Source organism: Nyctibius grandis, chromosome 9 (assembly GCF_013368605.1).
Source record: "Nyctibius grandis isolate bNycGra1 chromosome 9, bNycGra1.pri, whole genome shotgun sequence".
NCBI classification, from domain to species: domain Eukaryota; kingdom Metazoa; phylum Chordata; class Aves; order Nyctibiiformes; family Nyctibiidae; genus Nyctibius; species Nyctibius grandis.
In genome coordinates, this window is record NC_090666.1 from 33,015,573 (window position 1) to 33,036,734 (window position 21,162).

The following is a 21,162-nucleotide window of genomic DNA, read 5'->3' on the forward strand; positions in this document are numbered from 1 at the left end:
CTGAGCACACGGTAAGGATGGAGGGACGGATCCAGCGCACAAAGCTCTAGCAATGCAGGGGGGCCAGGCTCAACCGACGCCCAGTTTCTCTGGGGAACAGCATCTACCTTGTTCCCAGGTTGAACTGGGATGGCTCACCCAGGAGATGAGGCTCCGTGGATGAAGGCAGCAGCACTGTCCTCGTCTCGTTGTCAAACCCCGCCACGTCCCAGGCCCCGTGGCGCCCGCCCAGCGTTATCTCGGCCGAATCGGTGCTGACGGCTGCCAAAACCGGCGGTGTCCTCTCAGCAGCTGCAGGGGTGCTGGGAGAAGACAGAGCCCTCTTGCCTCTCTCCCGGCTGCCTTCAGCATGGGGATGGCTTCCAGCGGCTGGAAAGCAACACAGAGAGGGTCATGTTCCCCCTGGACAAGTTAATGTGTCTCAGCTGGGGTAGCAGCAGCATCACTCACAGTGGTACCCAGCCCTACCAAACACAACAGGTAGGGTCACAGCTGCATCCCCCATGTTCCCTCTATTTAACACAGAGCAAGCTGCAAGAGGCAGTGCTGGGAACAGAGAGTTTCTGTCACCAAAAATTATTGGTATTTCAAAATTTGTCTTCATTTGTGCATGGCAAAAGAAACTCAGATTTTTTTAGAAAAACATCAAAAATGCAGAAGGCAGTAAGGAGCTTACGCCAGGACAGCCAGCAGCTGGCAGCCTGGGCATGCCAGCTCCACACTCTAATCTCTCAGCAGGAAAAAAAATGAGGAATTAAAAAATTAAAGACAACCTCTATGCTCATATCTCAGCAAGACACTTCTTTCACCCAGCGATATTAAGAAAAAACCTGAAATGGGGACAGGGCAATCAGCACAGGCTTGTCCTGCTGGAGTGGGAAATAGGCTTTGATTTAGTGAATGCTTAAAAAAGTACATTAGTTTACTCATGGCCACAGTCCCACCAAACGTGGTGAAGACTATGAACATGCCCAAAGTGTTCACTTGAACAACTTACACGTGAGGACCTCAGCTACAAATCATGATGCAGCTGGTCAGATATTTTTAGCACGGGTGTTTATAATCTAGGCTGGGTTTGCAATGGGGTTCAGCTCCTCCCAGGAGGAGGTGTGGGGATGCAGGGGGGTCTCCACTCCGCGCACAGGCTTTGAGCTCCATGGATGGGCAGGACTGTCTGGGCTGCTGCTGGGTGGTGAACAATGACAGCGGCATCTCCCGAGAATCACCTTCATTGTAACGTTTAAAAAAAATCTGCTTTCCGGGGATTGGATTTTTTTCAAAAACGTGAATTTCTAGTAGCAGGGTGGGAATACTTCCTAACCCTCCAGCTACACTCGATCTGTGGGCTGGGTACGGCAAACAGGGACTTTTCACATAGATACAACTCACCGGGAAGATGGCTGTGGGCGAGCAGACGGGTCACTGTCCCAGCAGATGGGCTGTCCGGGGGTCCTGCTCCCGGTGGGGTAACACCGCCATCACTGGCAGGGGGACCGACGTGTCCCATGGCCCCACTCACCACCTGCACCACACCGTGCCTGGCAGGCAGCGATGCCTGCTCCCCACTCCTGGCCAGCATCGTCACCAGCTCCACACTGTCCACAAGAGAACCAGAAGTCCTTATCTCCACGTCTGAACTTCTTCTCACCTGATGGCTGCTTTCAATGACTGAAAGGAAAAAAAACAAGAAAAAAATTAAAATCCCATCAATGGCACACGTGCAGGCTTGGCTCATTGCAGTGACACTGAGGCCAAGCTCTGATCTCATTTACACTAGAGAAAATTTTGTATAATCAAAACACAGACATGAAATTTATTTTTGGAGTCACACCAGTGGAAATTAGATTGGTTTGGGGGACCAAATGCTAAAACCCACCTTTGTGCGTAACATTAATTCAATTTACCACCCCCATAGTTTTTTGTGTGTTAGGAGAAATAGATCTTTAAAGGAAAAAAGCCTTAAACAAACAATTGATGGAGATATGTGCAGTGTGCAGTCCATGGGAGGAGTGTGTAGGTCTCCAGAGTTGATGGCCAGCTGGAGCCCAGTGCAGCTCATATGCCCCATCCCGAGGGTGGGATGGGAGCAGGGAGGGCCCCGTAGCTCTTCCTCTTTCTCCACTCGGCCGGTGCTTGCTGGACACCTGACCTCGAATGCCCCTGCCTCCAGTGAGACAGCATGAAGCTGTCTGAGAACTGCAAGGCAAACAGGAGGGTTGGCACAACCCATCCAGTCACCACGAGGTGCCAGGATGGAAGAGATCGACGTCTGGTGTGGATTACACTGGGCATCCAGGTCCTGAAGCACTCCAAGGTGATGGACATTTTGACGTATCTGACATTAATGTCTACCAGAGCATGAGAAATAAGATGGAGAAGATGTTCGTGCATCCACAGGTCTATTTTCTGTGAGCTAACGTGGCCAGAGCCCCTGCTCTATCCTAAAAGTGTTTGGGTCTGCTCTCTTGCTCCTGCTGGAAGGCTGCTCCAAACTCCCACCCCTCCCATCACCCAGAATAATTTTCTCTTTTCATTAGAAAATGAATAAATATTTTTATGGAATAAAAGTTGGTTCCCAAGCTAGCACTATCCTTTAGCTTAGCTAGCTCTTCCCCTCCCTCCACTTGCTCCCCACCATGCCGATGTGTAACAGCAGCAACCTCATCCCCTCTTTCCACAAGTTTCTCCTGCATTTCTACCACCTGCTGTATCTCATGGACCCAAAAATGGCGTCTTCCAGGGAGGTCAACAGGCATTACATGCTTTACAGCATCTCCAAAAGTACAATATAAACACGTTCCCAAATTGGGCCCTAAGCAAGGACTGAAGACATTACTCAGTAGCCAACTTCTCGACTCAGTCATTAAGGCTGACCACTGGCAGCAGCAGCAGGATCAGTGCAGTAGCTGTACCTTCAGCCTTGGGTCTGCCATCCAGCCCGATACCACCTGGAGTAGAGCATCTAGTGACAGCTGCCATGAGCGGTTCCAGTGAGATTTGCTAGGGGAATCGGGGTTTCCAGCCCGCGGTACCAGCCAGGGCTGCGCAAGGATTTCCCTGCACATCAGTCATGTGAAAACCAGCAGCGACTGTCCCTGCCCTACGTTGCAGTCCCAAGGCTTGGCTGGTGCTGCAGCCTCAGATGCTCTTCAAAGTCCACAGCAAGTCAAAGTGAGTCCAAATCACGGCTGTCTCATCTGAAACAGCGAGGTCCCAGTTTTGCCCATCTTCCTTATAACCAAAACGTAATCTCTGGGCTGGAATAGTTGAGCAGGCAGAGTGGGAGCCTGGCTAGGGAAACTGCAATTTAGATCGACAGGGTCTGAAGCCTCTCAAGACGCTGAGAAAAGTCATATAGGGGGAGGAACTCTCCCCACTTTGCAGCTCAGAGATCCACCAGGCTACAGGAGGTGTCCTGCCTGGCATGCACATGGCATCTCCAAACAGGGCTGCGGATGATACATAGGCAGTGGCTAAAGGCATCGCTCGGTCTCTGCCCAAAAGCTCTGATGTTCAAGGTTAAGCCTTGCACATCTGTCCTTGGCCTAGAAGCACTTTCTGTAAGAAAGCTGTGCCTCGGAGAAACACCCACAGGACACCTACTCCTCCTTGCCTTGCGTGTCTCCTTTGGGGTTGCTGTACTTGCCACACCAGGTGGCAATTTCAGGAGTGGTGTCCTCTCTCCATCTGCAATAGCTTCAGTGGGAACTCACCAAGAAAAGTCGCAGGGGACACTCGCTACGCTCATTTGCAAGCCAATACCCAGCCTGTAATTGTAGTCTGCAAGTCCATTTATAGCAGCCCCCAATGCTGAAAAATATGGGTGTGCTGGAGGGCGGTGCACTGCACTGCTCTGCCTTCCCCTCTCGCTAAAAGCTTTCAGGTGTGCAACCCATGATTACCGTGCCCCAGCAGCCGGCTGTGCTGCACAGAGGAAAGGCAAAGCAGCAGTCACTTGAAGAAACCCTTAGGGGATGAGTACAGACAGGGGGAAATTTGCTTTCTCAGGTTGCCAGGTCATTTCTCAACAAGGGCTCTGGCCAGGCATGCTAAAATATATAGCAGGGCATTTAATTCCCATTTCTTAAAAGTAACCCTGGAAATGCCAGCAAGCAGTACCTTCATCTACGACCCTTGATTGAATGCATCTGGTTTGAAAGCAAAATGCTGCTCATTGCTTGTCTGGTTGCTGTTCACCCTGCAAATCCACCCTGGAGTTTTCTCTATCCTCTTTTGGCTCTGCAGAGCTGCTGGGAATAAACTTAAGCAAACCCCTTCCCCTTATCATGGGCACCAGCAAACCTGGCTTTGAGCGCAGCCAGGGAGTGGATGGGCTGAATAAGAAGGTTTTATTTACACAGGCTTTTTATTGTCATCTGGCATTTTTAACTCTGCCCTGCAAGGTATGCCAGGCCCCCGGGCAGGGAGGAAAACCTCATGTCAGCACAGGCTCAGCTCCCCGGTTCGGTGGGTGCAGAGCATGAGCCGTGTTGGAAAATCCAACCTACAGCCTCTAGTAAGGAAACCCGAAAAAATCAGGCTGCTCAACAAAATAGACATGAAATCTCAGCTCATCACACAGCCATCAAGCCTGCCAGAGATGCAAGACAACCACATCTCCTCTTTGACTTGCCTTCAGAAATTAGCCTTCAAAGATGACCCACCACAGCAGCGGATGGCCCAGATGCAAACTTCTTCCAAAAAAACACACGTGGGACCATCTGGCCTCCCCTGATGCATTAAAGGCTTAAAGCAGAGGGGCCCTTTAGCTCAGGTACCGACCTGTCACTAAGGATTTCATCACATCCCAAGCTGCCAACTGCCTTCCGCAGTTTAACTTGACACGACCACAGCCGTCAAGAGAAATATTTGACTTCCAGTGAAAAACCCTCCTGCCACCCACCGGAACGGTGTGTTTTCCTTCCCAGTTAAAACTAGCAGTGATGCTCACCAGACAGGTCGAGCCTCGGAGTTACTTTTTCTTCGCAAGCATAACAAGTCCGCAGCTTGCTGGGAGCCGAGTTATAATGTGTGGCCAGGACAAACAGATCAAGTTCCAGCTGATTTCTCAAGGCTTTGGCTTTGCCCCTGCCAGCCCAGTGGGATGTCTACCTTGTGAGACTCTTGAAATATCCCCTTTGGACCAGCTGTTTTCTGTCTCCATCCCTGGGTGCAGCATGGCCCAGGCATTGCTCTGGCCAGGAGGTACCTGCTGCCAGGGCCACGTCATGGTGATGCTCGAGGTTCAACCATGGGACAGCACAACACCGAAAAGCACAACGCTGTAAGTTTTCAGCAGTGTCGGCGATCGCTCACGGACATTTTAGGGCAGGGAGTGAGGAGGGATGTGTCCTGCTAATGCCAGGGGAGCAGGATCCGCGGGGACAGCACTTGGCACGAGCATCGCAGCCAGCCAAGGCGCACCACGAGCTATCCCAGCCCCGCTGCTTTCCTGCAGAAGGGATTTTTCTCCTCAAAGGGCAGAAAAACACTCCCTTGACTGGAGAACAAAAATTTAATCCGTGTTTGTAACAAGAAAGCCAAGAGTGGTTGTTTAGTTGCCCAGAGCAGCCCTTTACCCCAGAGCAGTCCCTCCTCGGGAGGGTGGCGATCCCCCAGGGACCGTTCCTGGTACGGCCGCCCATGCAGCGGCTCTTTTGCCAGGGCTACGGGAGCATCCCATGCTGAGCTGGGCGCGCGGGAAGCTACAGCAGGCTCCTCCCGAGGACAGGCAGCTATAATTATAAACCCCACATCTGTTAACATTGCATAATCTTAACATCATCCGAAGCTCGTGGAGGGAAAAAAACCTCATCTCAACTTAGAAAACTCCTTGCTGGCTGTAGGAAAAGGTCAGGAAGAAAGGCAGGCAGCGAGGGAGGAGAAGCGGGGGGCAAAGCTGGGGCTGCCAGCCCCGCAGCGGGTGGCACGGGTGGCTGCCGGTCCCCACCGGGGCCGGGGCCAGGCTCTGCGCTGTGTTTTGAACGGCTGCTGCGGATGTCGGGATCATGGGCGGAGGCCGGTTAGGAGCCAAGTGAGTTTGTGTGAACAAAAGCTACAGCCCTAAATCTGGACTGTCCAGGGCTCTCTGGGATTTTCAATTTCCTTCCTTGTTCTTGCCCTGAAAGAAGCAGTTCGAGGTGGGGGGAAGCCAGGGGGGGCTGAAATGGAGCTTAAAAAAAAAAAATTTCATGCTTGAGATGGGTCAGTACAGAGTAAACACGTTGATAATATTGCTCGGGGAAGGTCCCTCGTGTGTGCTAAGCACGGGAAGAATGCAAGAGGTTTTTAACCACATGCGGTCAACCCTTTTTGCTAATTCTTTCAATATTAATAAAGAGAATTATTCAGGCTGGATGAAGAAAGGTGGCAAGAGAGGGCGGGTGGGGAAGCGAAGAGGTGTGGGAAAGCCTTGCCGGTGCCTCCCACCCTGCTGCAGGGCTCAATTTGGATGGAGTGCCCTAGAGACACATTCCCTGGCAGCGCCCTACTCTGCTCCTCATCCTCCTCGTCCGCTCCCCACCGGGTACCACCCAGTGCAAGACAGCAATTTGCAGGACATTAAATCATTTTAACCATAATACAAAGGATTTACGCAGCCACCAAAGGTGGCAGGAACTTTAATATGTCAGCTTGAGAAAGGTGATGGGGGCTTATTAGCAGCAGCAGACCCTGCAAGCTCTGAGTGCCAAGGTCCAGGTGGTTAATGCCCACCCAGCTGCTATGGGTGATGGGTACCCATGGGGCTGGGGACATCGGCATCGTCCTCAGCCCCTCCTATGCTGGGCTGTGCACTTTGCTTGCAGTGCTGCTTTATAAGACACAAACAGACTGCACTTCCACACCACCTCCCCTCCGGGACCTGTAAAACCACGGGGGATGCTAAAGGCCATTTTAGCTTCCTACCCGTTTTTTATTCGCAGCACGTTCATGATCCCAGAGCCTGATGCTCATAGATACCATAAGAAAAAAAAAGGTTCTAATTATTGCTCTTAAGAGCAGTACCCTAAAGCAGAGAAACAAAATAAAGAGCACACAGAAACCTGCGGCCGTTTCCAAAGGCGTGGGGTGCATACATACCGCCTGCCTGCAACTGGGCATGAAACCTGTGCAGTGCAGGGACAGGATATTGTCCTGATTATCCAGTGGTTTCCAACCTCTTAATTTTGGTGTCCTAAACATTTCCCTGGGGACTTGCAGGCTCCCAGATCACCAACTCAAGCCTCTGAAACCCTGAGCTTCTTACTCATCTTTCTGGGACAGTTTGGGTTCAATCCACAGATCCCTGGGACCGCACGGACCCACGCTGCCTGAAAACCACCAGCCCAGGGCTCAGACCAATGCCCTAAACCTCTTTTCATGAGCTTTTGTTTTTAAATAGCTTTTGGCAACTGAATTAAAAAAAAAAAAGTCCTGCTTTATTGTCAAGTCTTTGGAAAACACTTTCAAATACAAGTCCACTTCCAACAGGGATAAGCTGTCTCATGCCTACCCATACTCTCAAAAAACGCCCATAACCACACCGAGACTCTAGTAAAATCCCAATCCATCCATCCATACCACCAGTGAAGAGGAGACTGAGCCTCCAGCCCCAGAGAGGCCCTGGGACCCGTGTGCCTCCTGCCTTTCCTGAGCAGAAAGCCCAAAATAGCTGTATTTGCTTGCTTGCCGGCTCGTTTATTTTCTACCTCAGAAGTGTCCCCTCCCACGTTGTCACCCGGTGTTAATGCCGGAAAAGCCCCTGCAGCCCCAGGGTGTGCGAAGGCAGCTCTGCCCCAGCACCAGCTCACGGGGCCCAGGAGCACTTACCAAAGGGATTTATTTCTCACCGTTATCAGTAAACTTTAATAAAAATAAGCCCAAAGAAATCTCCCAAATGGCATGGCTCTCCGAGCATCCATCCCCTCTCCAGCCACCCGGCGATGCTGAAAGGTCTCCAAGTACCCTGCCCGCAAGGTCCCAAATGCTAAAGCCCAGCACCACCTAAGCCACTTCTAAAACCCTCCAGGCTTTTCTGCAATGTCCTGCAGAAATGTTACAGAAAATATCACCCACACAACACTTCTCCTTCCTCTTTCCAGGGTTTTTGAAGTCCCCTGGAAGCTTTGCTCAGTGGGAAGGTGACGGTACCCTCGCCAGCACTCGCAAGGGCAGAGCAAAAGCCATGCAGGGACTCAGTCCGGTGTCGTTTCAACGTGTGCTCGCATCCGAGGGCAGTGCTGCTGGAGACTGTCAGACGGTTCAGGGAGGAAGTCTCCTGGCAGGGCTCCACCAAAGTGGAGTTGCTAGGTCACTGGAACAATAAAAAGGCAAGAAAAAACATCCTGGCTGCAAAAAAGAAAGGGGGGAGAAAGAAAAAAAGGAAAAAAGCCATGGTAGTGCATACAGCGCTGGTTAAGTGGAAAGAAACAGGGCTGGAGAGAGCAGGATGATGCTGCTGTTGGCTTTTCTAAGCATGCGACAATTTCTAATGTGGCCCTTTCTCCAGAGCTCTCACAGGAATAATTCCCAAAACCTGGAATTCCTCTGCAAAGTTTGAAACTGGTAAAAATCTCACATGGAGCTTGCCAGAACAGTATTTCCAGGGAAGCCAGCCCGCTGCTGCTATGGAGAGATTAATTACCCGTTGCATGTTAACTAGGGCATCACACTCCATCTCACGGCTTTCTTGCACCATCACACACCCCCAGCAGCTGCCCGCCTTCATTTAAACCGCTGATATAAGAAAAGTGCCTCCAAGCAGGGCTGTATTTCAGCGATAAGGGGCTGAACAGCCTCCCAAGGTGCAGAGCGCTGCGCAGCCCTGGGGCTCGGGCTCCTCCGTAAAGAAAGGTGCCGGCAGCTTAGAAGCTGCAGGATGAAATTTTACTTTCTGAAAAGTGATTTCAAGGCCAGAAGGGAGCATTAGCTCATTCTGTCTGACCTCATACATAACAGAAGTCACTCAGTGGAGCTTATTTACTCCCTGATAAAAGCTCGGTGACTTGTATTTGACTTAAATGGATCTTGCAGGGAAAAAACCCCAAACTATTGGATTTTTTATTATTTGGGATCATGTTCAAACCCTCCAGAACTACGGGCTGAAGCACAGATTTTTCTGCACAAAACCTCAATGCGCATCAAAAAGTGATGCCCAGCGGCGTGAAGCGTATGCGCGGAAGGAGCCGTCCGCCCCAGAAGCCAAGAACTCAGGTCCTTTGCAGACCCAGGAAAAAAGAGGTGGTATTTTCACATCAGACTCTGGAAACAAAATCACAAGTCCCTGCTCCAAAGAGGTCTGGGCCCAGGAGCTGGTTCCCACAGCCAAGAGGGGACAATAAGTACCAGGAAGACGGAGGAGGGAGTAGGAAAATGACTGCTGCCACGCTGTGAGGTCACGCCGGGAGCAGCCAGGGGCTGCCACGGGTCCGTGGGGGACGAGCGATGCTGCCCACTGCTGCAGGGTGGGCTTTGGTCCAGGTGTCTTGGCCAGAGCCTCGCTCCAGCAATGCACTTAAGAAGAGCTCCCCGGGGAACTATTCCCCGTGCTTAACACCAAGCACGCGCCAAAGAGCTTTGCTGGCCAGTGGCCGCACCGGGGGTTGATGACCAACCTGGGAACTAAGTAACTTCTCAAGGACACGGTGGGGATGAGGGGGATGACGAGGAGGATCCTCTCGGATGCAGGAGGATCACAAGGCCATCAAGGGGTGGATGCATTTTGGTGACACACAGATACAAGGCTCGCTGGATTCTTCCCTTCACGTGGATTAGCAAAACCCAATGCCATCCCAGGGGAAAACTGACAGCAGCCCAAGCCTTACGCCCAGGTCTCGCCTCCCAGCTGAAGGCGGGATGCAGGGCACGGTGTCACAGTAGTGGGAACCACGGATCCTCTCGTAGCTCCTGCTCTTCCAGCAAGACAGTGAGACTTGCGAGCAAATGGAGAAAAAGGCAAACAGGCAAAAAAATAAAGCAGCTTAAAGATAAATTAATCCCCAGAAAAGATAAGGGCCCCCAGCTCCCTTCCCCCATCTGCTGCAAAAGGATGATGATCTAAATCGCATTTCCTAGATGACACCGCACCGATCTGCAGCCGGAAGCGGCGGTGGCAGGGCTCAGGATGGCGCCGGACCTCCTTCTGCCAGGGGACGAGCCAGGCCCTGCCCTGCTGGCACCCACCGGCCTGCTGCCACCGAGGAGGAGCAGCGTGCCCCGGGGTGGCTGGAGCGGGCTTCCCTCCCGCTGTCCCCCACTGCTCTGCTGCCGCCTCTGCGGCCACACGTTTCCTTTCTGAGAACCGGGGGGGAAGGGATTTACCATTTCCAGTGCCTTTCCGCACGTGTTTTGGGAAGGTTGAAAACAAAACGCCTTCGTTCGGCAGCATGCGGGTCTCTGGGCAGCCCCACAGCCAGCACTGGAAATGGGTGATGGAGAAGGGCAGGATTGGGCCGTCACCCCCCGAGCCATCACTGAGGATTCACAGGGAGTCCAGGGTCAGGTCACAGCCTGCCTTGGTGCACACGGGCACTGTGTGCTGAGCAAGGCAGCGCAGAGGACCAGGAGGCCAGAAATCTGCACCCAAATGCCATCTGCCCACACGCTGACCCATATTACCCAGGTGAGAGCCACCTCACACCGACTGCCTCAGCACCCTTTTGCCATCAAGTGACCATCAACTTCGGTCTTAACCCAGCATGTGATGCGGCTTACCCAGCACCGTACGATCTCCAGGCGTACCAGCAACTTGCAGGACAGGATTATGAGGATCTCTGTCTGCATGGTATGGACCATTCTTGGAGGCCGTAAAATTGATGGTACTCCCATTCCCCAGGTCAGAAGCCTCCTGGTCCTCATTTCGATTTCTTCATGCATCGTATTTGCTCCATGTCCCTCAGAAAAGACCGTCTTCATGATTATTCTGCACTCTCTGATCAAGTTTCTCTCCTAAGAAACATCCTTTCAAAGGGCTTTTATCTGCAGGCTTGGCTGCCAGTCTAATACTGCAGCCCCATTCTCTATTTGCTGAAAGAGCTGATAATGTCCTAAAAAGAATTAACATTTAGATGTTAGTCCTGTAACCGAATCCGAATCAAACAACGATGACTGTTCAAATGCCTAAAGCTACTCAGGGGTATTTTCCTTTGAGCCCTTCCAAGCCTGTACCAGGGGTAAGAAGCTTTCTAAAGATGCCTTTGTGAGCACCAGCTACTGAAACCCTTCTCCTTGTCCCTCCAGACACAGACACAATTATGCCCAGCTCCAGCACAAAGATAAAGGCTGAATTACAAGAGCAGTATTATGCTCCACAATCAGGGTCCTTGATTCCAATTGACAAGGAAAGCAAATCATGCGCAGTTGGTTCGCTGATGGTTCCGCTCCTGGAAATTCATTCCCGTCACAGCGGAAGAAATTGGTTCAATACCCAGGGTTACCTTTTGTGTTACCTGCCCAGATTGCTAAATTACCTTAACTTGTCAGTTCATGAGGTCTTACAAGTTATGCAGGGTCAAACCTGGCCACCACTGGTATGGGATATCTTTCTTTGCAGAAGGTTTAATTACCATCTGCTACAGTTTCCCTGATAAGAAAGTGTTTTCTTACCTATAATGGCACGGATGTAGTGGGACAGCTATTCACAGAAGCTGTGAAACCTTTCTCTGGAGTAAATTTTTAAAAACATGTTAGATAAACATCTTCTGAGGTGAACCTGCAAGGAGATATGTCTAGAGATCCCATGGGAGATATCTTGAGACCCCTTCTAGATCTGCCTTTTGCTTTTGTAGAGTGCTCAAAAAACACAACCAAACCAAAAACCCCTCAAATATCCAAACTCCAACATCCACCCCTCAACTTACACATACTCCTGCCCCCAAGACAGGTCCTGCCGTCCTGGGTGGGCTGCAGTACCCTGCTGCTAGGCTATCACAGAAAGTATCTTTCCAATAATATATTGAAGCCAAATCTTCAATTTAGTGTGATTCATCCCCACTTCAGCAAAGTTCAACAGAGCGTGACGTTTCACGCTGGTCCTCGGGGCTTAAGAGATTTTCCACAAGAGGAAGGGTGTTAACGCCAGCGTCCTAACAAGCGGTGACGTGGATAATTGTGCTCTATAGATCCAAATTCCTCTTGTCACTCCAGATACAGAAGTGCCTTTTAGCACACTCTTCAGGAAAAAAAAAAAAGAGCCCTCCTTCGCTACTGGCAACCAAAGGACCCTGTCCATCAGCCCAAAACTCCTGCACAGAGTTTCTTCCATGTTCTGGAGATCCCTGAGGGAATTTGAGGGTGGTTCCAGTAGCAGAAATGACAACGATGTCCACCTTGTTATAGAGGCAAGAGGTCAGACTGATTCCTGTAACGCCTTTAAAACCTTTGCCATCCCACCATGCTGAAAAATGCTGAGAAAAATACCCTGAATGTATGTGTGCAACACGATGTCCTCTGGGAGATGCAGCCTGGGCTGCACCCCTGGGACAACCGTTAATGCTGCTCAGTTAACCCTTCATCTATCAAACCACTTAATATTCCTCCTCAGTCCTTTCCCAGCTGATTTAATCCCAGAGCTAAATTAGCTCAGGGTTAAAAAGAAAAGACTATTTTCTCCCAAACTTCAGCTGCGAGATCCTCGTTGCCATCTAACCACTGTGCAAAAGGTCCCTCAAACATCTCCGTGTTTGCCTTGGTGAAAGAACCACAAAGGTCATGGCGTTTCCAGAGGACTTTTTGCAAGCGCTGACTTGGGAGCCCAAGACGGGCTGCTCACGCAGAGGGGCCAAGGGAAGGACCTGCAGCATCTGGTTGCATCGCGAGTGACATGGTCACCCGCAAACACCTTAAACTGGCCAGACCACAATCGGGATGCTGCGAAGGCAGTTTTAAAAGTCCTCCTAGCTTCACATCCTTGTGAAGAATGTAAATACAGATGGAGCTTGCTTCTCCCCGCGGAGAGTCAATCTGCCAAGGTCAAGGTGCTTGCGCAAAGTATTTGGAGAGCTGGACAGAAAACCACTGGGTTGGCATCCCGTTTTCCTGCTGCTCTGCCCAGCACCTCTTTGCACACCCTCTCTTCTCCTAGCAAAGCAAGACCATTAAGATGGTTGCACTTCTCCTGCAGACACATAGGCAGAGCCCTGCCAAGCAGGAGTGTCTGAAACGGCCCCTCTGTCTGGACTCAAAAGCCTCTGGAGATCAGCTTTGAACTAGTGGTATTTTTAAATACAGCCAACCTGGACTTCTTGTGTGTCTCCTGGATTTGCAGTTCACGTTTTCAGGGGGTTTTTATCCACCACCTCAACAGCCAGAAGCTCTTTTTCTCCCCCTCTAAGCGATTCTCCTGTAACGACAACTCCAGGAGTTGGGGTTTTAAGGAAAGACAGCCAAATCTTAGGAGGCTCTCCACACAGCTCCTGCCTTTTGGCAGCAGCGCTCCCTCGCCCACAGCCGAGATGCTGACTGCAGCTTGGGAGATGCTTAAGTAACCAACTGCAAAACTATTTATCAAATGATTCAAAGTCAAGGGCACAGAGGATGCAGAAGCAGATATAACCCTCCTCAACAGCCCTGCCTGTGCAGAGGACAGGCAACAGGGAATACCTTCATCCAAAGCCACGGGAGGGACTGAGGCAGCAGCACAGGAGCGGTGACAGCTTGTAGGATATTGGGTTTTGCATTTTGAGGCACTTTTGAAAATATATTTTTTTATCATCTCCTGCATTTTATACTGGTTTCTGAAGAGATGAAGCTTCTGAGACTGCATAGTCTTGTCCACCTATCTATCTCCTCCAGTACATTGAAACAAATTAGCCTGGAAGGCAGAGACGTCCAGGACAGCGAGTTCCTACAGGTTTCATGAAGACGGGCACCATACTTGAGAAAACTCCAGTGAGCGTCCAGCGTCCAGCTTGGGGAGCTGCTGCACCTGGACCAAGGAGGGTCCCTGTGGTTCGGTTCATGAACCAGCCATGGGACCCGTACACACTCAGCACCCACAGAGCCCAAAATAAACCATGGCACACACTAATGCCACCCACCCCGTGGTGAGCAGAAGCGAGCAAACCACAGGTGCTGCTCACAGAGTAACTTCATCACGTGTCTCTCCTTTGCATGGGTTTGCCCAAACACTGTCAGCTCTAAAAATGAACCTCCTTCTCCCCTGGTTTTACACAACCAGACTTTTGACCCCAGCACCCCAGTCAGTGGAAACCTTGCAGTCATTTTACCTTCCTCCAGCTGATCCCTCTGCTCACCCTGGCTCTGCCTGCCCCTCTCCAAGCTCTTCAGGACCAGGGGTGACTGTCACCACATCCAGCACCCAGCTGAGATAAAACCCAAATTAACAGCAAAGAAGGGATGGGACCCAAATCCTAAAACCTTCATTATAAACCCCACAGTATCCAGATCCTACAAGAGGTCCTCATTTTAAGCAGGAACTGGATCTTACTCCTTTTTCCTCAGAGACGGGGTCTGACAGCAGCGTTACTATAATGCAGGCAACAGCTACACTAACAGCTTGGAGGAGCTGAAGTTTACAGAGCTTCCTTTACTCGAGGGAACTGCATTTTTCTAAGATTATATTATTTCTTGGGCTGGTCGCTCAGTAACGCAACATCATTTCCCTTTTGGGTGGGAAAGTTCTCTCCTTGTCCTCGGCCGCAAATGATTTCAGCCTGAAACGATGAACGTGAACTCTCTGCATAATCAAAGTGAACCGTGCCCCTTGCTGAAGCAGTGGGATGTTATGGTATAATACCTGGGCATTAAAAATACATAGTGATGGGTGTACACACATCAGCTGTATGTATGCAGAACAGGGTGAGAGGGAAGGGTGGCCAGATGTGACAAAACCATTTTCTCCTGATAGGCAACCACAGACTTCATTCTTTCCCTGAGCCTGTGCTTTTAGCCCTCTTGCATCTGCTCTGGATGAATATCCCAGCAAATGAACCTCTCATATTTATGGAAACAGCAAATTACAATGCAAATGTCACAAAACTGCTCAGAGAAATAAAAATTTGAATTTGTAATCAGGTCTACTGCAACTGAAAATTGGATTCTGCCTTTTACGCTCAGCTGATCTGGAAAGAGAAAAAACATATCGTATGACCTACATCTTCAATCAAATGTAAATAACTGGGCCTGTGGTTGGAGTATTAAAGCCTCGTGACGAGCTTGCTCACGAGCTACAGACTATTGACTTTGTATCGGACGTTATCAGGGGAATATTACAAACGACATACCTTTAATTCGCTTGGAGCACCTTCTGACCCTCTGGCTGGTCAAACTGCCCCGAAAGCTTCTTTGCACCATCGCAACAGCAGAAAGACACCACACCAGGTGCCAGGATCTGGCCAGAGGAGCTCTGTGCGTGTCCGAGTGGATCAGCCCAGGTGCGAGCACCCAGACCCTCCTCACCCACCATACCCCAGAAACACTCTTGAAACTACGCGGGGAAGCAAAGTCAGCATCCAGAGGGTATACCCTGGCTATCTATGATCCATCCAGCTCGGGATCATTTCCCCGGGGTATTTAGGAGGTTGCAGCCCTGCCCTGAGCACCCCACGCATTGCAGGGGCAGCCGGATGGGGTGCAGCACCCCATGCCCCCCTCTGTGCATAGATATAGGCAGAAAGACAGCTTTTTTGTGCTGCAAAAGGCAGCAGCCTCAGCCATAGCTGAGACCTACCTATCCTTATTTTGGCAATGGTACGCAGCTACCATCGATGGGCAACCCACAGCACTGGCCAATGGGTCCTTCCAGCAGCGACTCCAGAAGAGCTGCAGACTTCAGCGGTGCCTCAGTCTCTACACCACAGCACTGAAACGCTACTGCTACACTCACAGGGTTTATTGGCTTGATTAACTTGTCCATTGAAATAGTGCTTTATTCTGGGGGTTTTTTGTATTAGCTTGGATGAAAGCTTCATTAAAACCATCACAAAGAGACTGATGCCACCAAGGCTTCAGCCCAACCACTCCTGTACAGCCATGAGAGCAGTGAGCAGGGCCAGAAACAGCTCCGGCAGCTCCGGGCAGCAGCACCCAAACAGGCAGCCAGCACGCACCCACAGCCGGCCGCGCTTTGGTCTCCGCGTTCACCCAAGGGACAGCTCAGCGCCTGGTTTGGTGGCTCACAGGACAGAGCAATCCCCTGCTCCTACTGCCCAGACACCTCCCAAAATCCCTTTTGCAGGACTGCCTGAAACGCTGCAGGTTTGAAAAAGCGGCTTTATGTTTCGGAAGCACAGGCACAGTCCCAGCATCGATTCGAGTTTTGCTCTACAACCACACCAAGACCGAGTGCCTTTCTAGCCTGGTACCACACCCTCTCCACCGAATGAGCATCATCCTCTGCCACCCCCTAGAGATGTGGTGGTGATGGAGCCATTAGCCTCCGCACGGCGCTCAGCTGCTGTGACGTGCCCCCCGTAGATGAACGGGACCAGGAGGATGGAGGCAGCACACAGAATGGCTTGGGAGCTCAATCACGGAGGGTTTCTGCCTGCCAGCCCAAAAATTGGGATCTGTAAGAGCAGGTGAAGGAAACACGTTGTCCCAGAAACCCCACGCTCCTCTAAACTCATCAGTATCTGCAACTTTTGATACAGAAAATAATATTCCCTGAGGAAGGCACCCCTGCACCAGCAAGGCTAGCATCAGCCCCTGAAGACACAGCAGCAACCACCTGTCTCCCTCATCCTCCCAGCCATGGGAGAAAATTAAAGCAAATTAAATTATCCCTCTGAAGTGGTGGTGGCTGGTGGAGCAGAGTGTGCTGCGAATGCCTGCTGAAGGGGCACGGGCTGGCTCTGGCAGTTTGCTACTGGGAAATGAAACTTTGCAGAGAGCCCAATAATGGGCTTTAGCTACAGCAGCTATGCCCTTACCCACTCTGCCCTGGTCACAGCTTAGCACTCACATCCACTGTGTATGGAGGTGTGAATCGATACCCATCACTATGTGCTCTCTGCCAGTGGGGTTGTACAATTATCTCTCGGACGGTATTCATTTACCGTTTAAATATCATGCAAAGTGCTTTCACAGGCTGGTGTGAACCCAGGCAGTCAGTGCACAATCCTTGTTACCCTCAGGGGCTCGGAATGGGGGACGGGCAGGGAAGCTGATCTCTTATCTCCCTCATTTTCTCAGACTCTTTTTTTTACTTTCTTTTCTCTTTTTTTTGCTTTTAATTACGTACCCCAAAGGAGCAGAGCTAAATCTATACAACCCCAGGGATTTCATGTTCACAGCACACCAACGAAATCCACTTACAGCTCGCAAAGAGGAGCAGCAAAGGTGCCCAAGAAAAGAAAACCCCGCAGCCTACGGGCCTTCTGATAGCAATGTGGAGGCGCGGGAGACAATCCTTCCTTGTCCCCATGCTGCAGTGGGAGGAAGCATCCTTCCTGCACCACCCGCGGTCACCTGAAATCCTATCAAAGCTAAACAGCAGCATCATACACCTCTCTGCACAGAGAGCCCGGCTTCTGCCCCCAGGAGCCACAAAATGCGTACTGTGGAATTTGAGGCAAGTTTGGAGGCAACATCATAGTTCTGTGCAAATGGGCATCCTCCTCATCCTCTTCCCTCACTCCTACATTTGCTTCTTCCACACACAGAGAGTTTCAAAGACAGAAAGTTAAATAAATACATAAATAAATAAATACAGACTGTTCTGCCCCTCTAAGAGGGTTGGAAAGTTTCTCTTAGCAGACAGCCGAAATCTCTGCTGCAGGCTAAGCTGATTCCTGCTCGGGTGATTTCACACCTTATTTCCAGAGCTCCCACCAGGGAAGCTGCAAAGAAAGGTGGCAGCTGGCATGGGAAGGAGGGGAAGGGACGGAAGGCCAGACACAGATGGCAGAAAAGCAGATCAACTTCTCAGGGCAAGCCCACCACCGGCAGCCCCGCGCTGTGCCAGCAGCGTGGCAGGGCACCGGTGCGGGACAGAAGGGAAAAGGGACATTGCAGAAACGGGGGCAGACCCCAGCCATAGTGACTTTGTCGGGGACTCGGTGCTACCTCCACTGTCCCCGGGGTGTCACGGGAATGATTCCCATTTTACAGATGGGAAACCTGAAATAAGGAGACCTGCAGGAGGACAGAGCTCGTAAGCGAACCCCCGCCCGACCCAGACCAGGGGCAGATGGTGCCCTCGGGCTCACCCGGCGCAGATGCAAAACAGCTGCCAGGAAGAATTTCACAGAGGGGCTTGATGATGCTTTAACTTTACTATCACCAGCTTTCTCGCTTCCTACTTCACCTATTTTTTTTTTCCTATGTTCCTCTCTCCGGGTTCAGCCTGTACTTTAAACAACACATGAAAGCCATCTGTCCTCATTTCTTCCCCAGACGAGCCCGCGGTGGGTTTGGCAGGGAGGGGCGGCAGATGCGGTCCGAGGCGCAGGCAGGCCGGGGAAGGCAGCGAGGCTCTGCAGGGCAGCCCGGCTCCCACCCTGCTCCCTCGCCCCACGCTTTGTGCGAGACTCAAAAGCCCCATTTCTGCTCCCACCGCCTCACCATCTGCTCGCTAAGCCCTGCCTGAGAAAGGGATTTTGCCTCCTAACCTCAGACTTTTTTCAAACAGAGATGTAATCTTCATTTCCACATAGCGCCGGGGTGATGAGTTCACAAGAAATGCTCCCCCCTCCCCACCCCAGCTTCAAGCAAGAGTTTTCAAAGGTGAAAAACATCTCAGAGGGGCAGAAGCAGTAGTGAGACAGAGAACAGGGATTTCTCAGGCATTGACAGTCCAACCTGAGGGCTATTCAGGAGATTCCATCAGCCCCCTCCTGTAACACCAAACAATCCCCTTGACTGACAAGCATAGAGCTGTAGCTAACAGCGAGTGAATCGCGGCTGTCAGGACCCAGCGTAATTCATGATGCCGTTTGCTAGGGAGCGAGCTACTGCCAGGCTATTTATCACTCCTTCACGATGCATCCCCTGTTCCTTCTGGATGGGGTTGACATGATTCACGAGCACCTGTAGCTGCCGAGCATGGGCTGCACAGAGCAAAGCCTCCGCCGCTGAGCCGGGCGGCCAGACGCTGGTAGCCAGACAAATGGCTTTTCCAGTGTATGGACAGATAGTTCGAGCTTTTCAGACTCTAACAAAGGAAACGCATTCCTTCGCTGACTCTCAGGAGTCATCAAGGTCACAGGAAAGGATGCCAGATCGAAAGCTTTGATGAAATTAAATAGTTCTTTCTGTCCACTGAGGAATTTATGCAGTTCTCATCAAATAATAGGCGAGCACTTTGCTGGCAACTTGCAGATTTTATCTTCACAAGGTTGATAGCAGGTAAGACAGTGTTATTCTCTCCCAGTTTGGAGGACAAACCGACACTTGGAGTGGCACAAAGAGGTGGCTGAGCTGGGAACAGACTCAAATCTCCTTCATTTCGGTGCAGTATCCTAGTCACCAGGCTGATCTCACGCAAACACTGTTAGTTAGGAGCTCTCTCATCCACCGCAGGGTACATTCCAGTCAGTATCCCCAACTATGCATTTTGTTTAGCAGGGATACATCTTACAAAGGTAGAATCTTTGTGAAGAAAACAAAAATGTTATAGATGCAGTTTTGTCACACTTCCTGAAATGGTATAGCTCCGTGCAAGTAAACTTAACCCCAAGTACCAAAGCATGATATTGCCTCCACATCAGAAATTAAAAGATGAAATTTGACAGTCCAGCTCAGGCAAGGCAAACAATCTTAAAACCAACTTAAGACCTACACAGGACTAATTTGACATATTGGATTTCCTTATACCACCTGCAGACACCCAGTGCTTTCCAAACTCGTCAAGAATTAGTCATCCTTAGAGCTATGTGTCTTCTTTGGCAAGTATGTGGAGCAGTTTACTGAGTGACACTTGAAATGAGCCCTGCTTGTTCTGGGAAAAATATGGTTTATCCTGTGCTAGAACTAAATTCAGCGTCATTTGTAAAGCACCGAACTAGTCATTGTTCCTGATAACGATGCTGTAGATGTGGCATGCAAGGCAAAAATGTGACTTTATACATGACTAATCTGACAGTCCGTAGGCGACGCAGAGAGAGAGGGTATTTATAGAGAGATGATGGCATCTGTCCCCACACCTGGATGTGGGTCAGCACCTAAGGTGAGATGAGGGCACGTCTGAAGATGAGCAGTAGGGGATTCAGACCATGAAGACCACCTATGGGGGCCACCGATTTCACATGTGGGAAGCATTTTGGTGGGCGGACACGTGTCGGCCGTGCCCCTGGTACCCACCAGAGCCTTCCTCAAGTTCACCAGAGCCTTCCTCAAGTTCCTCTGTGAAGTTCCCACCGCTTGCCTTAGAGTCAGTCCATGCAGCTCCGACGTGTTTATGGTTTCCCACCCACGATTCCCATCCCAAACTTTCACCCACTGAAGCGCTTGCCTGTACCACGATGGGCTGGGCAAGGTTAAAAAGGGAGAGGGATTTTGGAGGGGAGGGATTTGCACCTCGCAGCCGAGGCAGCTCAGGGTGATGCCGGGATGCTCAGCACCCCTCGGTCGTGGTGCCAGGACCAAATCCCATCCCCATCCCCATCCCCACGGCACAGCGGGGCACTCACCCGGGCTGCCGGCGTGTCCCGCGGCGGGAGGCGAGCAAGGGCGACCGAGGCGGCTTCGGGACGGAGGAGGAGGAGGAGGAAGACGCTGGGGGGAAGCGAGGGGCAGCGACCCGGCCGGCGGGACCAGCCCCAGCAGCAGCAGCAGCAGCAGGGTGCAGGCTGCCGGCATGGCGCTGGGGGTGGATGGAGGTGGGGGGGGCGGGGGTGGTGGTTGTTCACATGCCCGGAGCGGGGCAATGAATAACCACGTAAACAGCGATTTTTAATTAATTCACGGTGCCCCCCCCCTCGGGGCGGCGCAGAGGGCGGCCGCCCCGGCCTTAAAAGTGCGGGGTGCCCATAGCGGAGGGGGTGAGGGGGGGGGCCCGGCCAGCAGCGGCAGCAGCCTGCGGCCAAGTGCCGGCGCCCGAAAGTAAAAGGGCAGGCGGCGGAGGCTCCTCCTCGGGCCTGACATCACCCCGCCGCGGCTCGGCTCCGCTCGGCGCGGCCCGGCTCCGCACGGCCCCCCCGGCCCGGCCCGGCCCCGAGCGGCCGCCCCCTCCCACCCCGCGCAGCCGTCGGGCCGCCCGCTCCCGCACCCCGCTGCGCGCACCAT

General features: G+C 51.6%; 1 protein-coding gene across 2 annotated transcripts in view; it reads right to left on the minus strand.

Annotated features, from left to right (window-relative positions):
- The window catches only part of HEG1 (heart development protein with EGF like domains 1), a 58,037-nt gene extending 37,075 nt beyond the window's left edge, over window positions 1-20,962 (minus strand). For both annotated transcript variants that reach the window (XM_068407385.1, XM_068407384.1), the window contains exons 1-3: window positions 20,568-20,962; window positions 1,390-1,668; window positions 139-369 (exon numbers count right to left, since the gene is read on the minus strand). In XM_068407385.1, the coding sequence (XP_068263486.1) occupies window positions 139-369; window positions 1,390-1,668; window positions 20,568-20,736 (679 nt within the window). In that variant the 5' untranslated portion in view covers window positions 20,737-20,962. The remainder of the gene's footprint in view (window positions 1-138; window positions 370-1,389; window positions 1,669-20,567) is intronic.
- Between the last annotated feature and the right edge of the window lie 200 nt (window positions 20,963-21,162).